This window comes from Cetorhinus maximus, chromosome 11, assembly GCF_964194155.1.
Source record: "Cetorhinus maximus chromosome 11, sCetMax3.hap1.1, whole genome shotgun sequence".
Classification (NCBI taxonomy): Eukaryota; Metazoa; Chordata; class Chondrichthyes; order Lamniformes; family Cetorhinidae; genus Cetorhinus; species Cetorhinus maximus.
In genome coordinates this window covers 43725271-43748605 of record NC_135889.1, presented here as the reverse complement: position 1 = coordinate 43748605, position 23335 = coordinate 43725271, and the positions used below count along the sequence as shown (strand labels likewise).

Below are 23335 nucleotides of genomic sequence, written 5' to 3'. Positions count from 1 at the left end.
GTATTTTATTTCGAGATACATTCCTTGAATTCAGTAGTAATAAGTCCACCATGACTTAGAGATTTTTTTGCAAAACTAAATTAAATATTTATTAACAAAAGAAAATATATCAATCACATACATAGGTCTACAAATTACTACCATAATAACTCCTAAAACCCCTAATTAATCTGGCTCCCAGTTAGACCTCTGTTAAGGCAACAGTAGAAATAAATTTAAACAGACCCAGGCAAAGTGACAAATACCCTGAATAGTCAAATTCAAAGTGAGTTTTCTGTGCTTCGGTTCCTATAGACAGCAACTTGATGCACAGAGGCTGGAGGCTTTTCACACTTGTGTTAGATCTTAGAATGCCTTCTCCCTTCCACATAACCTCATCTCCTTTATACATTTTCCTTCCTTTTAATGCAAATTCCATTGTTCCCATATATTTTTGCAACTTTACTTTTCTCATAAAATTAGTACAATGAAAAGATTTATATTATCAATAACCTTTGGGGAAAAATAAACACACAGTTTGGCTTAGCTCCTTCTGGCTAAGTGTAACATCTTACCATCTCTTTGAAATTCAAACTACTCTGGTTTATCTAAAAATGCAAATTTTCCTTACACCCCTCATTCTAAAACTTCAGCCATGTTTACGTATTTAGCTTCCTTTTTGATAACTCAAAGCCTCCAGAGCAGTTGTCACCAATTCAATTAAATGCCACACGCATACACTATCCAAATCCCACTATTAACCCACCTTTGCAATGGATCACAATAATATATTTTCATGATAAGTCACCTGACAGCACTAGTGGATATTCTTATCAGACGAATGATCAGTCATGTCAGAGGCCTGCGAACAAGTTGCCTGCGAGTCCTCTTGGTGAGGAGAAGGAACTTCAAAATAGATTATCTGGGGAGAAGATCATATTTAAAATGTGCTTCTTTGTGCAACTTCCTCCCTCCCCCCACGCCCATCCCTCCACTACTGCTAGTTAACTTGAGAAGGAGCAGTACTATAGAAGCAGGCTACAAAAAATGTTGGAAGATAAATCAACATTGCTAAACCAAGACTACTTCTGAATTTTGTATTTATTTTGCCAAGACGGACGAATGTAATTGATGTTCTTGGACCTTCTCATGGGAGCAAGATTAATTGTGGGACATTTGGTTGTTCTGCATAGAAACAGACTCCTTGTTAACAGTGAGGACATAATTAAGCCCATGTAGTAGTTTGAAAAAAAGACATCGGGAAATGAGGCTGTAAATATACAACAGAGTGCAGTAATTAAATTGTGGATCTGATTCAGGGGCAGGCTGTCTAAACATTTTTCCCCCTTTAGTCAGCGATTTATTGTACAACACTCCTGACGGTTAGGAATGTGCAGGATTCAAATACTTTGTTGACATATGTTAGGGAATGCAGAAAAATGGCAAAATGCTACAGCTGTCCATGATGTCTGTGATGCTTTTTTTTTGACTCGATGGCTGTGACTTTCCAGTCTACATCTCAACTGGATCAGCCTCTGCCGTTTTGATGCTGGCCACTTCCTCCCATTTTCTGCAGGTAGAGACTGACAATATGCAATGTGCCTGCCTATTTTGGAGCATATGCGAATGAGGTCTGTTCTATTCCTTGTAGCTCATGCTGTAGTGATACTGGGTGCCAGGGAGGCATGTCCATTCCTTGTGCCCACTGGTACCTAGAGGTGGCAAAAGCTCCATCTGATTTTTAAGCTGTCCAAAGGCTGATTGCAGATGAACAGCTGCATGGGTTTTTGCAGTTAGTTGAAAAATTTCCTCAGGATCTGGAGTGCATGCCATCACCAGGCCACTAAGGGATTTTGCAGTCATCTCTCTTGGCCCCTTCAGATGGATTATCTAGGAGGACTGGAGATGTTGGTGAATTCTAATATTGTTTTATTCCTGGTGACCATTACTACACTTCACTTTTTAAAAAAAATGTCTGAAGTTGACCTACCACAACATACTTTTTATAGGATTTCATAATGTGAAAATCTTAACTGTCAGAAAATTGTTAACACCACATGCGCTGATTTATATTGTGGGAAATTAAGATTTAGGGTATTCTTGAGCGTCATTGAGGTGGATATTAGAAGAACTCACTTTACTGTAGAGTGCACTCACCAGTTTCTAGCTCAGACGCACCTTCCGGCCCATTCTGGACTTGCTGGAATTTTTCTCTGAAATCTGCTAACCTTTTACTCCAGTTTCTGGTCTCCTGCTTTCACTTCTCCATCTCAGTCTGCTGCTCCCTCCCTTCTATAATGATTGTCTAGAATTCTTACTTTTCAGTGGTAGCATACTGCAAAGACTCCTGACTGTAAGAAAAACCGTTCTGAATTCGATCCTATAGATTATATAGAATGTAAACCTTGGTCTCCCATTCCCTGTTTCAATTTGTCCACATTTGTAGCAGTGAGTGAAACAAGGAGTGCAAATTAATTAAGTCCCACTATCTGGGAAGACGCACTGGATTTCTGCAGCTTCCCACTGACACCGATTATTTAACACTCTTGAGGTGGCTAGCCTTCTGCTTAAGGCTAACATCTCAGCACTGCTGATGCTGGAGGCAAACAAGGGACAAACGGCATTGATGACTAGCCTTGCTTCCCACCGTCACTAAAAGTGATAAGGGCCCTGGGAGTGAGATGTACTTTGATCATGCACATGTGTAACTGGCGTGTAACCGTTGGGGTGTTTTTGAGAGTTTGTTTCATTTCAAAACGGGAAGTTAGTTGCATTATGGTTGCGACAATAGGCAGAGCCTCTGTTGCCATGTCATCTTTTACCCAGGGTGGATAATGGTAGCTTTGTGTGGAAGTCTCTTCTCGTTTATTTCAGTAAGTCTACCCACAAAATCCTCACCAAGACAATGATCTAACTCCTTTTAAATGCAGGATTCTACATTTCCAGTAATTGACTAGTTATGACTGCTCACATCTTCACTGAGTAATGGAAATTGCTGTTTATTTGTAATTTAGTGTTTGACTCTTTGGGTTGTATTTTTGGAATTCCTCTGCAGGCGGAAAGGGAGGCAGGGTGGGGGGTGGGGGAGAGCTTCAAAAATAATGGTGCCGGGCAGCTTGCCAATCTCAGGACACCGATTCAGCCCCCGGCAATAATCACCATTGCAGGGTGAAGGTGGGATAGAAATCCCACTCTCCTCCCAGTGGCTCAGGAAGAGCTTTCTGAGTCTGGACCTTCAAATTTTTAAAGGGGCTGACAGGTTATCCACACCTTCAGAAAGGGACGAGCTGAAGGCAGGCAGGTACAGAGAGACAAGCCAGTTACGGCTGCCCCAGGGCATCACCCCAGCCTATACAGTGGTCAGTGGGGTAAAGGTCCACTATACAAATGTTAAGGTGGTGATCTTGTTGCTTCACGGGTGGTGAGGAGAGTGGGCACTCATTGCCCTGTCTTTGTACAGAGTTGGCACCCCTGCAATTGCAGGGGCAAAGCTGCCAAGAACAATTCGGCAGCTACCTACCTAGAAGAAAGGCTGCAGCTGGCAATAGGGGAATGACTGTCAGATTTTGGGCCCAGTGTCAATGAGGGGCAATACCCCCTGCAGGATGGAGAGGACAGGAAAGGAGAGGGGCAGGAAGGCAACAGAGACTAAACCCTCAACACAGGATCTGCTGCTGGATAGAGCTACTTGGAGATGACTATTACTTAGTTCACCAGTTCTGGCCCCTTGGTCATCACTCCATCATTGATGTTCATGTTTTCAGTTGCTTAGGCCCTAAGATCAGGAATTCCGTCCCTAAATTTCTCCACAGCTCTACCTCTTTGTCATCCTTTCAGGCGTTTCTTAAAAGCTCCTGCTTTGACCAAGCTTTTGGCCATCTGTCCTATGCCTCCTTATTGTAACTCTGTCCCATTTGTTTGACAATATTTCTGTGAAGCTCCTTAGGATGTTGTACTATACTGAAGGCACTATATAAATTCAAACTTTTGTTGGTTGTGGTTGATTGGTGCTGAACAGGACTTGTTATTTCTCCCTCATTTCTGTGAAAAAGCTCGAAGAATTTTTAAAGATTTGTTATGATAACAGATGTATTATTTCCACAGCTACGCTTTGGCAGATGAAGCCTACAGATCTCTACGAGACCAGGACAAGGATCAATGCATACTTATCACTGGAGAAAGTGGAGCTGGCAAAACAGGTATCAATACATTTATCTAGTGAATACCACAAAGTTTTGGCAGGGTTTGTTTAGCAGGGTTGGTTTACGGAGACAAATAGTAGTGCAGCAGCCTATGAGTTGATTTGCGGTATGGTCCAGTCCCATCAGCTGTGACTTAGGGCAGAATTTTATGGCCCTGTTGCAGTGGGGACGGGCCGTAAAAAGTGGCGAGCTGTGCTAATTCCAATAATTATATATAAGAGAAGAATGAGACAAGTCTTGACAAGTGTGATGTGCAGAAGTCAGGACTTAGCATCAGGGCCTTGCTCACAACAATGTCATCCAAGGAGCAGAAGATGCTGGAGCCCTACAGCAACCAGACCCTGGAGGAACATGTGCATTGCATGCTGGGTGGACTTTCATGGACATGTTCTGCCACGAAGCAGTTCACTGTTGAGGTTGAGGGTCTGCTTTGGGTCATCAGTGTCTTGGCCATGGTCTGCTACAGATGATCGTTAAGGGGGTGGAGAGGAAGGTGTTCTTGGGCGGGGAGAAGGGTGTAACATGAGAGAATGTGGCAATTGAGGAGGTAAGTGTAAGGGGGGAGGAAGGTGTAAGGAAAGGAGTTCGGAAGGGGGAGGAGTTTGGATGCAGAAAGGACTTTGGGTGGGGGTAGGAGTTCTGGCGGTCGGGACTTCTGATTGAGGAAGGAGCTTGGAGTGGGAAGAAGTCTGCAGGGGCAGGGCGAGGGGGGAAGAAGTCTGCAGGGGCAGGGCGAGGGGGGAAGAAGTCTGCAGGGGCAGGGCGAGGGGGGAAGAAGTCTGCAGGGGCAGGGCGAGGGGGGAAGAAGTCTGCAGGGGCAGGGCGAGGGGGTAAGAAGTCTGCAGGGGCAGGGCGAGGGGGTAAGAAGTCTGCAGGGGCAGGGCGAGGGGGGAAGAAGTCTGCAGGGGCAGGGCGAGGGGGGAAGAAGTCTGCAGGGGCAGGGTGAGGGGGGAAGAAGTCTGCAGGGGCAGGGCGAGGGGGGAAGAAGTCTGCAGGGGCAGGGCGAGGGGGGAAGAAGTCTGCAGGGGCAGGGCGGAGTAATCTTTGGGGGGAGCGGGGGGTTGTGATATGTCCAGGTGAACCTGCAAGGGAGGGGCCTGTGGAGTCGATGAGCACCTCCTGGGGAGCACAATGAGGCTGGGAATGGTGAGAATGAGAGAGGGCAGAGATTTGGTAGAGTGGGAGGGTGAGGGGGTGACGGTAGTGGTAGAAGGCGAAGGTGGTCGGTGGGGACCCAGAGGCAGACACAGGCCCTGGGGTTGGGAAGCAGGAGGTCAGGGAGGTCAATGTCAATGGGGGTGGAGCTAAAGAGACACTTCACCAGTACCATTCTGCAAAATCGAAAGTAAAAGGAGCCTCATGTTGGGCAGGAATAGGTGCTGATGGAAGTGCGTCCAGTGGGTGGGTGGAGATGCAGGTCAGCTCAGATGGACAACTGAAATAGCCTCAGCAGGCAGCACTGAAAATGCTCAGGATGTTGAGATGAGTGTGAAATGGGAAGGATCCATGTGTGTGTGGGAGAGTGCTTGCGTGGGGCTCAGAAAGGCTGTGCCACTCACTCTCCCTCTCTCTCCCTCCATCCCGCTTTTCTAGGCCCACCACTACTACTTGGTGTTGCCCTGACATCTGCAGCAGGGATAGAGACAGCTTGGATGGCCCTGTTGCCTCTGATGACTTCAATATGAGTCCTTTGGAGAGCTGAGGTCTTGAGGGCCACAGCTTGCTTTGGCTGCCCTCCTGTGGGCCACCTGCTCCCTTTGCAGTGACAGAAGACTAGGTTGATGGGCGGTCACAGGCAAAGGGGACTCTGAGATTTGAATGGATGACCCAGGGGCGTCCAGCTGCTGCTGCTTCTCTCTTCGAGGGCCCCGGCCTGACTCCTTGTGGGGAAGGGGCACCTGGAGGGACTTTGAGGTGCCCTGTTTCCCCCTCGCGTTGCCACTGCAGGAACTCGCCCTTGGCTACCGCGATGGAGTGCAGGTCTGTGCGCATCTCCACGTTCTGCTGGTCCAGGGTCTCCACGGCGTCCGCCATCCTTCCCATGGAGACCTCCATACACGCACACATGGACACCACTTCATTAGACAGCAGGCAGACGCATTCCTCCGACTTGCGTGCCACTCTGTTGAAGGCTTCCAACAGCTCTGCGTGATGTTCCCTGGCCTTCTGTTTACTCTCCATGATGAGTTGAAAGGCTGAATCCGGAGGCTCGTTCTCTGACCTGGACCTCACAGATCTTCTCCAGCAGTCCTCTGAGTGCCGGGGAGCTCGGCTGAACCTAGCCCCTCCTGCTGTAGACACATGTCCATGCATTGCCCATTAGATTGCGAACTTGAGCCTGCTCTAATCTAGATCCCACCGATGTGTGTGTCTCTGCCCTGATAGAGGGTGTGGCAATGCGCAGTGACGGGTCTTCCAGGCTTCTGATTTCCACCTCTTCAATGGAGGAGGCCTCCTCTTGGCTGGAGCTGAGGGACTGGCTGGCTGAGGGTGTCGATCGCTTGGCAGAGCTCCCTGTGAACCAAAGTAGAGATAATTAGTGCACGGCAGCAGGTTCAAAAGCAGGAGAGAGAAAGCACTCACAATTTCATTGAGGGAGGGATGATGTGGTGCAGGGTCCTCAAGTGGGTGTTTGCCGTCAACATCACTGTCGCTGGAGGCACAGTCCACATTCTGACCAGTCAGCACGATGGCCGCCTCCTCATAGTGAGTGAGGAGCCTAATGTGGTCCACTCCACCTCCAGTCTGGGACCTCCTCCCTGCTGCAATGAGCCAGCTTCCCCTGCATGAAAACAGATGGAGAAAGTGTGAACAGGTTTCACGACACTGTGTGGAATGTTTGTGTGGTGAGCAGAGCCATGGACAGGATGAGGATGCGAGCTCGAGAGGATATGAGCCTGATGGAAATGTGAGGGTGTGTGAGAGAGTTTGTGGTGTTGTCCCTTGAGATATGAGATCCCTGTGGATGTGTGATGGGTTTATGAATGTGAGATTTGGGAGTGATGAGAAGAGTGACTTATCCTGGTGGAACGGAGGAGGTCATTCATCCTCCTTCGGCACTGGGTGGCTGTCCTCTTTTTGCACGCCATTAGAGCTGACCACTGTTGCCACCGCACCCCCCTGCCCCCATGCAGGATTGGTGACCTTTGCTTACTGGCCTTTGCCCAGAGCAGGTGTAGAGGACATTGCGGCAGGCCTCCACTGTGTCCAGTAGGCACTTGAGGGCAGTGTTGCTAAATCTGGGGGCAGCATGTTTCTTCCCTTTGGCAGCCATCAGTCTGCAGCAGCTTCCTGTCCCTTGAAGAATGCTAGCTCTTTGCAGGGGCAGCCTTTAAATATGGCGCCCAGTTTACTGAAGAGCTGAGGTCGGGCGAATGAGAGGATGCCTGCCAGCGACCCGACGTGTTTCCTGGGAATGCATGATTAATGAGGTGGGATTGCATCCAGCAGGTAAAACGTCCAATTTTCCGCCCGCTACCACACTTGGTGCAAATCTGGGACTGTTTCACCCTAAGATGCATTTTAAGGGGAAGAGAGATAGGTACACGAGGGAGAAAAGAATAGAAGAATATGATAATGTTAGATGAAGTAAGGTGCCAGGAGACCTGTGCAGAGCATAAACACCAGCAAAGGCCTGTTGGGTGGAATAGTTCGTGCTGTAAATTCTCTGTAACCCTATATAATTCTATGTAATGGCTGCAATGATTAACAGAGTTATTTTACCACTTCTCCCCCTTTATGCTGAAGATTTCTAAAAACTTCTTGTTTTTGTAGAAATGGCATTAATATTATATGGAGCTCCACTGTTCTCTACTGAGAATAGGGGCTTTTTGTTGAGCAGGTATTTAGAGGCAAAAATGTCAAACCTTAATCTCGTACTTTCACAGCACCATCACGATGGGCTGCATTTTATGTGCTCCCTGCCAGGCATGGTTTCGGTGGGGAGGCAGGCAAAATAGGGTGAGTGCCCATCTTCCTTCCCACTCACCCATAATATTTGGGGGGGGGGGTGGGGTGTGAGCGCAGAAATATATAATCAAGGATCAATTAGGCTTGTTACCAAGCCATTTGACTCTGATAATATGCTGCCCATGCCATAAAACGTTTGGTGTGGGCAATCAAGCATGAGTAGGCAACCCGATTTTTAAAAAAAAAAATCTTTTCTTAGGGTGGGAAGGAAATGGGAGTTAATTTTTGGGGGCTACTGTTTGCTGACCAGTGGGCAACCCCCCTCAATTAAGATAGAGCACTCCTCCCCATTCTCAGCTTTAAACCCACCCTCCTCACACCCCAATCCCCCCTCCCTCACCTGCCCAATACCCTGACTTATCTGCTTCCGGGGATCCATGGGCCGCCTTCCTCCTCTTGCAGCCCTGGCAGCGCCCACTAACACGCCCTTGAAGCTGCCGGACAATCCAATTGGCCAGCAGCCCCCCCCAAGGGTAGGACTGTCTCCCCAATGAGGGGAGAAGCCCCTCTCGGCCCTTGTTTAGCTTGTGCTCAGCTGTCAGGTGGGTTGGTGGGAACAGGTCGGCTCCACGCCAACTTTGCTTCTGGGGTGACTGAGCCCCCCCGCCCCCAACACCCTCTGTAATATTCAGCCCAATATTGCTGTTGATAGCACGTGCTTTTAAAGAATCTTTAGAATGTTACGGGTGGAGCTAGGTACAAAATCTGATTATAGGCCCTCCATAATTAAATGTCTGCTGTGTAAATATTTTTTTTGGTGCGTAAATTGCCTTTACTTGAGCCACACCCAGCCTGCAACCAAGGCTGGGCTGGGGAGGAATAAATCAAGATTGCTTCTCTTGAGTGTGTGGTAGTGGCAGGTGGATGATTTTCTTTTTTAATTTCCTCTCCCTAACCCCTCCCATTGGCAGATGCCTGCCCTCTAGTTAGCGACTCCCTGTGGTAGGGTGGCTGAGATCACTGAAAAATTCCTACGTTTTTTTTTGGAAGCATTAAACAAGGGATAGGGGTGTAACGTGGGATGGAAGCTACTTTTGGATGTTTTTCACAAAGATCCTGTGCACATGTTAAATGTATAAAAACACATTGAGATTTGAAACACAGTGAATGCACGTTGCTTATTACAAGTAAAAACAGGAAATACTGAAAAGATTCAGCAGGTCAGGCAGCATGTGTGGAGAGGGAAAGAGTGTTAACATTTGAGGTTGATGACCTTTCATCAGAACTGGGAAAGGTTTGAAATGTAATCGATTTTAAGCAAATGAGAGTGGGGGAGGGTGGGAGGAAGAACAAAAGGGAAGGTCTGTCATGAGGTGGGAGATAGAGATTAAATGAGAAAAGAGCTGGTAGTGCAATGCCAAAGTAAAGAAACCAAAGATGTGTTGAGAAGAGGCGTGAATGGCAGAATGATGAACAGCAGCCATCCGACAGTGAAAGTGCGAGTTTTTAAAAAAAAGGAAAAAAATGGGTTAAGAATTGACGTCAGAAATTGCTGAGCTTGACTGTGTCCAGAAGGCTGTAAAGTGCCTAATTGAAAGGTGAGTTGCTGTTCCTCCAGCTCACATTGAGCTTCATTGGAACACTGCAGGAAGCTGAGGTCGAAAAGGTCAGGTGGAGAATTAGAATACAGGCAATCAGAAGCTCAGGGTCATGCTAGCAGACTGAATGGAGGTGTTCCACAAAGCGATCATCCAGTCTCCGTTTGGTCTTCCCATTGTAGACCGACTGCATTATGAGCAGTGAACACATATACACTAAATTGAAATAAGTACATGTAAATCGTTGTTTCACCTGAAAGGAGCATTTGGGGCCTCGGATGGTGAGGAGAGGTGAAAGAGCAGGTGGCACATGTCCTGCCCTTTCTTGGAAAGGTGCTGTGGGAAGGAGAGAGGCTGTTGGGGGTGTTTGAGGAGTGGACCAGGGTGTCGCAGAGGAAATGGTCCTTTTGGAATATTGAAAGGGGAGGGTTGGATATGTTTTGTAGGGGAGGTGACAGGAATGGCGGTAGATGATCCGTTGAATTTAGAGGCTGGGGGGATAGAATGTAAGGACAAGAGAAAGCCTATGGTCCTGGGAGGGAGGGGAAGGCATGAGAGCTGAAGTGTGAAAATGGGAAAGATGAGATTGAGGACCCTGTCAACCACATTGTGGGGAATCCTCGGTGGAGGTAAAAGGAAGACACATCAGAAGCATTAGTATGGAAAGTTGGATCATCTGACCAAACTTGACGGAGATGGAGAAACTGGGTAAATGGAATGGAGCACTTACAAGAAGCTGGGTGTGAGGAGGTGTAGCCAAGGTAGCTGCAAGAGTCAGTGAGTTTATTTGTTAGTAGCCTATCCCCAGAAGTGGAGACCGACAGGCCAAAGGGAAGGGAAGAGTTGGAAATCGATCATGTGAAGGTGTGGGAAGGGTGGCAATTGGAAGCAAAGTTGATCAAATTTTTCAGTTCAGGATGAGAGCAGGAAATGGCATTGGTGTAGTCGTCAGTGTACAAATAGAGTGCCCCAAAACCAGCAACCTTGGGGTCGAGTTAGTGTCGGATGTTGGATCTTGCTGGTTTTTGGGTCGTGGGGGGGGTCGCTCGGACCCCTCGGAGTGTGGGTAAAGACAGGCGTGTGAAGTTGATCATTAGTCGGTGCTCCACCATGCCAATGGAGCACCTAACACAACAAGTTGCTAAGTTATTTTACTCTTCTAATAATAATAAAAATCCATGCACAGCAGCTTAAAAAAATGTCCAGTTTTCGGATAGCTGAATTTGAGACACTGTTAAGAGGTGAGGGAGGGGGCCTCAGTTGGTCTGGAATGAGGAATGTTCCACCCGCCTCAAAGGTTAGGTATAGCGAGGACCATACAGATTCCCATTAGCGTGACCTTGGAGAAAGTGAGTGGAATTGAAGGAGAAGTTGTTCATCCTTACAGATGCATAATTAATGAGCTGAGCAGCGCAAGATCTTGCTTGTTCAGCCACCCCGCTCTCCAGCAGAAGTCACTCTGAATTTCGCTTCTGCCACCAGTCTTAGTCCCTGGAATGGAAAATTCCACCGGTTAGGTTACAAGGGCAGTTCTGTTTGTGGATTTGGGAAGGGGTAGAAGTGGGCTGTTGGGGATTGGAAACTGAGGGTGGAGGCCATGGAGGGAAGATCTCCAGGGAAGATGAGATCAATGACAATCCTGGAGATAGTGGCTTAATGTTCAGTGGTGGGGTCATGGCCCAGGAGGAGGTAGGAAGGAGTGTTGGAGAGCTGGCGTTCATCTCTGCTAGGTAGAGGCTGGTTTGCCAGACAACAGCACCACACTTGTCAGCAGGTTTCATGACAATGTCAGGGTTGGATCTGAGAGAATGGACTGCTGCAAGTTCAGAGGGAGATACGTTAGTGAGTGAGTGGAGCAGGGAAATTGAGACAACCGATGTTACACCGAAAGTTCCCAATGAAAAGAGAAGGTCGAAAGCCATAGAGTGGGATCCAGGCGGAGGGAGAATACTGGAGATAGGTAAAAGGGTCAGCTGTGTGCAGCTAAAGAAGTGTGCGTGGAGGTGAGGGCAACTGAAGAAGAGCTCTGTTTTGTGCCAAGCTCAATTCATTGAGGTAGGGGCATGGGGGAAAGAAGCTGAGGCCCTTGCCGAGGATTGATCTGTCAGGGTCAGAGAGGGGAAGGTTAGAATGTAGCTTGAATACCCAACAAGGGATAAGATTCGAGGGAGGGGTGGAGTCAGAGGGAAGTGAAGTGGAAGAAAGATCTTGGAGGACTGTTAGTACCCAGAAGTTGTTGAAGCTTGCAATCCTTCTCTCCTGAAAGGAAGAAAAACATTTCTTTTGTTAAAGTGCCGCATCAGACAAAGGATAAAGTTAAACAGAGGAGCAGAACAGCTTTGAGATAGAGAGTTGGTGCTGCTTTAGAGAGGCCTAGAGTGTTCAGGTGATGGTGCAGACGTTGGGAGTGGATCTTAGGTGGCGAGAACAACAGTCAAGGAACTCTGAATGTCTAGGAGATATCTGTAATTGTGGGTGGATCATGAGATGTGGGAATTTCACATGGAATAAGTCACAGCCGGAGACAATTCCTGAAGGAGGAGGTGTGTGGCAGTGAGAACGAGCTCTTTTCTCTAACTGATCAAATATGAGAAGGGAATGGAAAGCAGTGAAGGTAAATAAGGTAAAAGAGACAAACTGAAATCCCTTCAGCGAGAAGAACAGAACTTCTCATCCAGTATTGCCCACATGCAAGAAGTGGCGGCGAATTAAATGCTAATAGAAAAGCAAAATACTGTCGATGCTGGAAATCTGAAATAAAAAGAGAAAATGCTGGAAATAGCAACTCAAAGGTCATCTCTGGAGACAAAAACCATGTAATGCTTCAACATGAACTTTGATCAGAACTGGGAAAAGTTTGAAATGTAATAGGTTTCACTACAACTCCTGCAGCTGATTGGAAGTGCAGCAGGAACATTTGCACATGTGCCCTCGACCCACACTGCAGCTGCCAGTGCATGCACAACTATTCCTGACACCGGTGGCAGATTTGAATTTTTCTACATCAGAATTACTATACGAAATCTGATTTTGTGAAGTTGCCTATTTACCTCACCATGGAATTAGTGTTAATGCTATGACTGGCAATTGATTTATTATTAAAGCTCTGCATTGATATCAAGGTAAAGAAATGCTGCATTTAGAGGGATCAAACATCCCCACACAGAACACCAATTAACTTGCCACAATCCATAATAATCAGGCCATGAAAGTAAGCAACATGAATGAGTTTACTTAAATACTATTTTTCTCTCAGCTAGCCCAGATAGCTCAGTTAGATGAGATGCTGTTCCTCCAGTTTGCGTCAAGCTTCACTGGAACATTGCAGCAGGCCAAGGACAGGCATGAGAGCAGGGTGGTGTGTTGAAATGGCAAGCGACAGGAAGGCCTTTAGTTCTGGAGAAGAGTCATACAGACTCAAAACATTAACTCTGTCTTTCTCTCTACAGATGCTGTCAGACCTGCTGAGTTTTTCCAGCAATTTTTGTTTGTTTCAGATTTCCAGCATCCGCAGTATTTTGATTTTATCTTAATTCCGGGGACATTGGTTTGAATCCTACACAAGATAATAAATTTCTTCTTCAGTATTTTATTCAAAAAATGTTTTTATTGATTTATTTAATGGGCACTTAAGGGTCACCTTCCGCCCCTGCCAGTATTTTACCCGCAGCAGGGGGAAGCCCAGTCTCTTTATTTGGGTGGGCTGGTATCTGGCATGCTGGGAGGGATGGGATGGAGACCTCCTTTGTGCATTCCTTGTGCCCACCAGATGCACCCCTCCTCAAAGTCATACTTCCACTTTACCCTCTCCCCGCTGGCCACTCAAACCTGGCCCCTCCCCCACACTCCTCACCCCCTTTGTTGGGGCCTGCTTGTAATCCCAGCAGTGGCCACTGCACCCACCTGGCGCTGCTGGGACTACAGAGCTGCCAGCCATCCGATTGGCTGGCAGTTCTCTATGGCGGGACTTCTTCCCGAAATAGGGATGTAAGCCTCGCCTTAAAACAATTAACACTGCTGTGTTAAAGTGCTGCGGGGCAGCCATTAATATGGTGGCTGGGCTTGCAAATGACTTTTTAGCTGGGGTGGGGCCATAAAATCTGGCCCGTAGTCATTTATGGCACAGAAGGAAGCCATTTGGTCCATTGAGTCCATGCCAGCTCTCCACGGAGTAATCATGTCAATCGCACTTCCCTGCTCGACCCTCATAGTCCTTCAAGTTTACTTCCTTCAAGCGCCCATTCAACTTGCCATCCATCCAATCTGCAGCCCTTACCTGGTCTGGCCCACATGTGACTCTAGACACAGAACAATGTGGTTGACTCTTAAATGCCCTCTAAACAAGGGCAATTAGGGGTGGCCAATGAATGCTGGCCTAGCCAGTGAACCCCACATCCTGGGAATGAATATTAAAAAAAAACCTTATCGATGCCTGTCATAATTTTGCACACCTATATCAAATCTCCTTTGCTCCAAGGGGAACAACCCAGCTTTTCTAATCTAACCTTGTAACTAAAGTCTCACATCTCTAGAATCATTCTGGTAAATCTCATCTGTACCCTCTCGAGGGCCCTCACATCTTTCCTAAAATGTGGTGACCAGACTGGGCATAATACTCAAGTTTTAATCAGGTTCAGCATGGCTTCCCTCCTTTTGTTCTCAATACCTCGATATATGATGCCCAAGATCCCATACGCTTTGCTAACCACTCTTTGAATATGTGTTGCTACCTTCAAAGATTGATGCACATACACTTCCAGGTCCCTCATGGCAAAGAGATTGGCGGTGCGGGGTCAAAGGGAGTGTTAATGTGACAAGTAAAGAAACAAAAGATCTGTCAAGAGGAGGTGTGAATGGCAGAATGATGAACAGCTGCCATTCAAAAGTGAAAAGAAGAAAAAACGAGAGTAAAACTGAACCTTCAAAGGAAAAGGAAACAAAATGGGGACAGAGATTACAATTGAAGCTATTGAACACTGAGACTGGAAGGCTGTAAAGTGCCTAATTGAAAGATGAGGTGCTGTTCCTCAAGCTTAAGTTGAGCTTCAGTGGAACATTGTAGTAGGCTGAGGATGGAGATGTCAGTGTGAGAGCAAGGTGGAGAATTAAAATGACAGGCAACCGAAAGCTACTTCCATGATCTTGTCCATCCCTATCACTGTAATCCCCTATAGACCTACAACCTTCCAAGATACCTGTGCTCCTCCAATTCTGGCCTCATGAGCATCCCAATTTTAATAATGCCCCATTGATAGCTGCACTTTAAGTTGCCTAGACCCCAAGCTTTGGAATTCCCTCAATTTCTGCCCCTTTACTTCTCTTTCCTGTTATGGCATCGCTGATGATAAATGCTGAGCTGCCCAAATCCCAGGGGGAAACTTGAAACAGCTACCAAAATGGTTTTTCCAATTTGTATTGTATGAGGAGAGGTTCTGAAATCAAGAAGTGATGTCCCCAACTATTTGCGATCATTTTATAGTAAAGCAAACATTTATTAAAAGAAAATAGAGAAAAAAAACACAATTACACTTTGTGGTTTTAGACTCATGCAGTCATTCTGGCTCTTACTGCAATTATCCCAACTGCCAGTCCTCCGGTACATAAGAAAAGTGGTAGTGATATTAGCAGACAATAAATATTACAATTTCTTATTTTCTTGATACTTGCCCCCTTTTTTTAGAAAATGAACTGTCACAATTCAAAAAGATAGTTTCATTTTCTCAATCTTTTCCTATTAATTACTACTTATCTCTATACACTATACTATTACAATATAAGATGCATGCATTAACATGATAATATATTCAAGGTTTCAGTAAAAATAGAATCCATTTCAGTCCCTTTTTTCGAGGTTTCACACGTCCAATCGTCCTTACATCTTAAACCCTTGATAATGCATCTGCAATTAGGTTTTATTGTCCGGCAACATATATAATTTGCAAGTTGAATGGTTGTAACAATAGACTCCATCTAAACAGTTTAGCATTCCAGTATCGAAACTTTTCTGAAAATCTTAATGGGTTATGGTCAATGTAAACAACTGTTTCTGATGACTTGTTGGCAACATAAATTTCAAAATGTTGCAATGCCAGTATGAAACTGTGTTTCCTTCTCAACGGTGAAGTATTTCTGTTGATGAATATTTAACTTCCTTGAAAAATATCCTGCAGACTTTTCAATACCTGCAGCGTCTTCCTGCAACAATACAGCCCCAATACAGCACCAATACCCACGTCACTTGCATCAATAGCCAATTTAAATGGCTTAGCATAATTCGGTGTTGCTAAAACTGGCACTGTTGCCAACATAGTTTTCAGATTTTTGAATGCATTTTGGCACCCTGATGTCCAGTTGAACTTCTTATCCTTTTTTAAGAGTTCAGTCAATGGAGCAACCATGCTGCTAAAATTTGGCACAAACTTCCTGTAAAAACCACTTATGCCCAGAAATCCGTAAAATTTCCCTTTTCATTGAAGGCACTGGGAACTTGTCAGTCGCCTTTATTTTTACATCTTGTGGGGCCACCCTACCATCTCCAATGGCATAGCTTAAATATGGGATCTGTGCTTTTGCAAATTCACTCTTAGCCAAATTCATCACCAAATTAGCTTGTAGATGATTGAATAGTTGTCCCAAATGCTGTAAGTGCTCCTATGTGTGACTGAGTATCACCAAATTATCAATGTACACAGCACAGTGACTCAGTCCAACAATAACCTTATTTGTTAGCCCCTGAAAGGTTGCTGGTGCATTTTTCATACCAAACAGCATGACTTTGAACTGATAGAGCCCACCTGATGTTACAAAAGCTGAAACCTCTTTCTCCCTTTCTGACAGAAGAACTTGTCAATACCCTTTCAGCAAGTCAATCTTTATAATAGACTTTGATTGTCTCACTTTCTCAATGTAGTCTTTCAAATGTAGAATAGGATATGAATCCACTTTCATCACTGAATTCATTTTTCGATAATCCACACACCATCTATGTGTTCCATCCGTCTTTGATACCATTACAATAGGTGAACTCCAATTGTTGCAACTCAACTCAATAATGTCATTCTTGAGCATAAATTCACTTTCATTTTGCACTTGTGATAATTTTATTGGATTCAACCTATAAGGATGTTGCTTGATTGGAACAGAATTCCCCACATCTACAACATGTACAGCCACCTTTGTTTTTCCCAATTTATCCCACAGATAGTTCTATGTGACTGCAGTAGCTTTCTCAAGTCACATCGATCCTTATCTGGAAGGTAACTCAGTATTTCATTCAAATTCTTAAGCACTTCCTCATTGTCCAATTTAATTGGAGGAAAGTCGATTGCAGAATCTTCCATCCCTACTCCCTTTTCCTGATTATCACTACTAATATTTCTTTTTGGTCATCCTCCCTTTCGAAGTACTTTTTGAGCATATTTATATGACATACCCTCAGGGTTTTCCTTCTATCTGGAGTTCTTAACAAATAATTCACTTCACTTAATTTCTTTTCAATTTGGTAAGGCCCACTAAACCTGACTCTTAATGGTTCCCCTGATACTGGCAACAAAACTAACACTTTTTCCCCCCAGCTACAAAGCATACAAGTCTTTGCATTCCTATCTGCTTCTGTTTTCATCACCTGCTGTGATAATTTTAAATGCTCTTTAGCTAATTCACATGCTCTGTTCATTCTTTCCCTGAACTTTGATACATAGTCTAAGAGTAGTTTCTGAATTCTTACTCGCTAACTTTTCCTCATTCTCTCTTCCTGAGCAATCTTATCAAAGATAATATCAGCTAATTGCACATCAGTCTCTCTGCCCTGTCTTCTAGACTTCTCCTCCTCCTGTTTCAGCTTAAGTCTGTGATCGTGTTACCACACAGTCTGGAAACAAACCAGGATGTTCCTCCTGTAACACTTCTGTGGATTGCTTTTTCACAGGCTGTTCAACTACAATGGACATCACCAACATCTATGACCCAGCTACATCATTTCCTAAGATAAATTGAATCCCTGAAATAGGCAATTTCTCCACTACTCCTACAATTACTTCACCTGTTTTCAAGCTACTTTTCAAATTCACCTTACACAATGGAATACTTTTTGTTTCTCCATGAATTCCCCTTATTAATACCTTTTCCTGCAAAATGCCCTCGGGACAACAAATATCACTGTCCCATAACATTAAGGATTGACTGACTCCGTATCCCTTAAGATCTGTATATCTTTGCCAACTCCACCTTGTATACAAGAACATACCTTTCCCTCACAGATGAAATCTTTAAACATGTCTGCAACCTGCCTTTCAACATTCCTTTGAATAGGCCGTGAACCCAATTTCATATCTTCGGCTAATACTTGTGCTTGCTTTTCTACTTGGAACAGCTCCTACTGGTCTGTCCTGTTCTAAAACCTCTGACTTTACAGCACCTTTTGTAGTCCCTACTAATCCAAAAGCTTCCCCATCTAACCCCCAGCACATTGACTTCGTATGGCCAATTTTATTACAATTCAAGCACCTTCCTTCCTAGCCTGAGGTGAAATCTCCTTAGAATCTTCAGCTGTTCCTCCTCTTCCTTGACTACCTACCTTCCTCTCACCTTCCTTTTTTCTACCCTTCTCAGATTTAAAAGGATGTCGAAAAAAAATGTTTTGATTTATGGACCAGCTCATAATCATCTGCTATCTCTGCTGCCTGCCTAGCCTTTTTAACCCTTTGTTCCTCCACATGGGTTCTTACTACTGAAGGAAGTGAACCTTTAAATTCTTCAAAAGAATTACCTCTTTGAGGGCTTCACAGGTTCCCTCTATTTTTAATGCCCTTATCCACCTGTCAAAATTACTCTGTTTGACTCTTTCAAACTCAGATAAGTCTGTCCAGGCTGTTTTCTCACATTTCAAAATTTCTGTCTGTATGCCTCTGGAACCAACTCTTTGGCACTCAAAATAGCCTCCTTCACTGCATCATATCCCCTTGATATTTCTTCTGACAGCGATGCTTATACCTCATTAGCTCTATCCACCAACCTAGACTGTGATAGCAGTGTCCAAATTTCTTTGGGCCATTTCATCTGTTTAGCTATCTTCTCAAATGAGATAAAGAATGCACAGACATCTCTTTCTTCACGTAGGAAGAGCTTGTACAAATTCAAACATCTCCCCACTGGGTTCTGATTTGGAAATATGTCCTCCCTCATCTTCTGGTGTCTCTTTTTTTTAATTGCCAGCTTTTTAAGCTGGAATTCTGTCCCTCTCTTTTTCTCTTAACTCCATTGCTAATTTCTTCAGTTCCAATTCCCTTTACTTTTTTCTTTCTCTCCTGTCTTTCTGCCTGTTCCCTTTAAAATGCTTGCTCCCTTTCCTTTTCTTCCAATTCAATTTTTTTTCATTTGCAACTGATTTTGAGCCCATTCCAATGACCCACCCCTTGGAGGACTCGATCTCTCGGGTATTTCTTCAAACTTCAAATGCTGTGCTATACCTTCAATTATGTCTGATTTCCTTACCCCTGCAGGTAATCCTAATTGTAACTTATTTGCCAATTTCATTAACTTAGCTTTAGTTACCTTTTATAAACCAAGCAAGGTTATAACTTCAACTCCCAGACAAGTCTTAGCAACCACCAAAGCCATAATGCAGTCTCCCACTTTAAAATCTCACAATACCACTCCTGGTTCAGTACGCTCCTCACCCTCGTTATCTTTAAATTCACCAATTCCAAGCCAATCAAGGAATTATTCTTTTAATATCCTGCAAAGAGCAATTTCTTGTTTTTGTGACATTCCTCCTTAATGATGCTCCTTAAAACCTATCCCTTTAACCAAGCTTATGGTCAACAGCACTAATATCTTGTTATGGGTCTCAGTGTCAAATTTTGTTTGATAATGCTTCTATGAAGTCCTTTCAGTGTTTTACTAAGTGTTATAGAACTACAGGTGTTCTTGAATGTTTCAGAAAATTGTTTCTGAAGCATTCAAGAAGATCTGTACTATGTCAGTACAGAGTTCAGAATATAGAAATTAGCTGATTATATGGTTTTTGTATGGATTTTTCATTGAAGTTCCATGCATTGAGTACATAAAAATTTGAAATTGATGTGCTTAAGTCAAATTGTATTTTTATCCCATGGGATTCCAGATTAATTTTTACCAGAGTTTTGGGGATCATATTCTGAATTCCATCCATTTTCCCATGATAATCGCAGAGAGTGGCCTTGGAAATGGTAAGCGTTGGTTATAGCGGGTGTGTTGGCAAGGTTCAATTCAGTGTTCTAATGAGAAAATATGCACTGGGGATAAATTTTTCAATTTTCCTTTCAAATTACCTTATTCCTTTTTCCTCCATCCTTCTCTGCCAGTTTTCCCCTTCCCAATTCCACCCTATTCTAATTCACCACCGTCCTGTCGCTTTGCTCTGTTTCTTTATCAATTCTTAAATCTCATTAATTAAGGAGATAGGCCAAACAATCTATCATTCAGTAAGTTCCCAGATGCCCTGCTACCCTTGCATTATTATCATGCGCTTCCAGTGAATTATATTCGAACTGAAGGTTGCAGGAGAAAAAATCTAATTTGGGTACATCACGATATGCATCTCACTATCAATAATTGACCCATTGATTCTTAAGCCGGCCTGTAGTTCAGCCGGTTGGTAGCCGTGCCTTCGATTGTCTAGACCCTGAGCTCTGAAATTCCTCCCTATCTCCCTCTCTCTCCCCCTAAGATGCTCTTTAAAATCTACCTCTTGGGCTATGCTTTTGTGACTGGTCCTAATGTCTCCCTTTGTTGCTTTGTGTCAGTTTCTTTTTGTGGTGTTGGAGAGAGTGCACAAACCTCCCAAAACCCTCCAAGCGCTATCTGCCCTGCATGTGACAGAGTCCACAGATTGTGCATTGTACTTCTCAGACATCACAGAACTCATCAAAGCAGAGTTGCAGCAAGTCAACGTCAATCCCGTGAGGCTACCTAAGAAGATGATTATGTTCCTGTGAAGTGCCTTGAGGCATGTTAAAAGTGTCATATAAATTCATGTTGATGGGTGCCCTCTGCTATTATTTTATCCCAGTGACTATTATTTACAAGTGGATCTTGATAGTGAGTGTCAGCAGGCTATTCAGCTATGGGGGCCAGCACAGCCAAGCCTGATCTGGCCCTGTTCTATCTTGGGATTCAAATGTGTGAACCTCCAGCATGAATCAGTGCCGAGAATGGGAAGCCTGGCTGATTTCAGCCCAGCCAAGGCTACCGAGACTCAATATAATCATACTCTACTGCTGTCCCACCTGAAATTAGGTAACACAGCAGAGACAATGACTCAAATCTGGAACTGCCCTGGTCTTTTGTAGCTCACCAACTCACTGTCTTAACTAGTTGAGTCGCCAAGTTAGTTGATTTCTCCTCTAACAAGTTGTGAGATAGATTTTCTGGCCAGCCGAATTGTTGCTGCTGATGCAGAAAGGAATGGGTTGATGGGAAGTGGTTTTTTAAAGCTCTGGCTCCCAGATGGAATTGAGCTGCCTTTCAATTTGCATCAAATTTTAGGATAGAGTTTGTGAGAATTTGAGAGAACTTTATAACCATATGTTCACTATTTGGAAAGCAGACTGCACGATTTCCTATTTTTGCTAACATAATTTTTTTAAATATAATAGTTAAATGTTCAGAGTTTGCCTAAGTTTATTGGGCAAAAAGGAAAGCTACAGCGCTGTAAGGGAATTGTTTTTTTTAAAAAGTCCAAAAACGTAAGAAATATTTTGCTTAATAGAAAGCCAGCTGGATATCATCTCCAGATGACAAGAGACTGACTGACTGTAAACGGAACATTTACAGAAATCCAGGAGAATAGGAAGATTCTTAAGAAGTGGAGTCCAAAGAGTGGCTCCAAAAATACTAACTTCTACACCAGGGGCATTCCAACCTTCCAGATTATGGTATTAACTTTACAGATTATTAATAACATCCGTGATACTCTTGGATTCTGGTCAGAGTTTAAAAATGGCAGGAAGCAACCCAAAGAGAATGAAAAATGCTAATTTGTTAGCAGCTTTGAATTAAATAAAAGTTGTGGCTAAATTTCAAATTCGAGCAATTTATACTTCATTGGCAAATTAGAATTGATTGTTAAGGGGCAGCTAAAACTTAGTCATAAGTGAGTGAAATAAAAGGCTCCCTGTGGTTAATATATTTTGTGTCGAATTAGGTATGCTTAGTTGTTTCTGGGAACACTGAGGCCAACTATAAATTCCTATCCTCTTACCTTCTTCAGAAGTGGTAACTTGCGAAAGAATTTCAACTGAATCAAACAGAGCCATTTACATAGGGCAGGATTTTCAGCTTAGCGTGTGAGTGCACACCCGAAACACCCGAGCATGGAAAAGCACGCGATGACGTCAAGCGAGTGTCCTGATGTCATCGCACACACTCACGATATTTCGGGTGTGCACAAGATTGGCAGCGTGCCCGCTGACAATTAAGAGGCCTATTAAGGCCCTCAAGCTGGTAATTAAGTTGAATTTTTTGCTGCCCGTCCAACCTTTCGGTTGGTGGGCAGGCGAATAGGCCAGGCAGCCTTTGCATTTTTTGTAAAACCTCCTCCATGAGAGGAGGCTCATGTGAATCATAAATGGCATGTTTCTACACTCTAAATTCAATGGGAAGAATTTTCCCCTCATCAGGTGGGCGCAGCGGGTGGGTCCGGGAGCGGCTGTGAAACGGCCCACCACCTGAGATCGGGCCCCGACCGCGATTTCACGCTGGCTGGCCAACTAACAGCCAGCCAGGCGTGAAACATGCACTGGGAACCTCCGCTGCTGGGGTTGAGGTTTCCAATAGTGAATAAAAAAAAACATTTTTTAAACTCATTTGTAACATGTTTCCCTTATTTTTCAAATCTTTATTTTTCATTTTTAAATCTTTAGCTCACAGAGACAGCTCTGTGCCTTCAGGAAGCTTTCTGTCAGCGCTCGCCCGCACATGCGCAAACCTCAGTGCTCGCGCCCCTCCTACCCCCGCCCCGGCAACACTGAGGCTCTCAGCGGGCGTTTCACGTCAGCTGGCCATTAATTAGCCAGCCAGCGTGAAATCGCGGTCGGGGCCTGATCACAGGTGGCAGACCATTTCGCGCCCGCCCGATGAGGGGAATATCTCCCCATAGAATTTAGAGTGCAGAAGCATGCCATTTGGTCTATGCTGGAATTTATGATTCAAATGAGCCTCCTCCCACTGTTCTTCATCTAACCCTATCGGCATATCCATCTATTCCTTTCTCCTGCATGTGTTTATCCATCTTCTTCTTTAATGCATCTATGCCATTCACCTCAACCACTTATGGTAGCGAGCTCCAGATTCTTACCACTCTTTGGGCCAAGCAACTTCTAGTGCATTCAGATCCCCTTAAATTTTCCCTGTTAAGATCTTTTGCTTAGACAAAGTACGTGGCTGCCTAAGGTACAGTGCGATTGAAAGAAATTTGACTATTGAAATAATGGCTCAAAGGCCTAAAAGTATGCAGAAGGAAGTTGCTGGAGAAATTCAAATGAGAGCATTTGAATTTTGGATTGCTGAACAGTAGGCATATGAAATTGGTAACAAAAACAGAATTACCTGGAAAAACTCAGCAGGTCTGGCAGCATCGGCGGAGAGGAAAAGAGTTGACGTTTCGAG

General features: G+C 44.6%; 1 protein-coding gene across 3 annotated transcripts in view; it reads left to right on the top strand.

The window, feature by feature from the left end:
• The window catches only part of myo1b (myosin IB), a 276216-nt gene that overhangs the window by 87409 nt on the left and 165472 nt on the right, over positions 1-23335 (top strand). For all 3 annotated transcript variants that reach the window (XM_078551859.1, XM_078551858.1, XM_078551857.1), the window contains exon 4: positions 4084-4178. In XM_078551859.1, coding sequence (XP_078407985.1) covers positions 4084-4178 — 95 coding nt within the window. The remainder of the gene's footprint in view (positions 1-4083; positions 4179-23335) is intronic.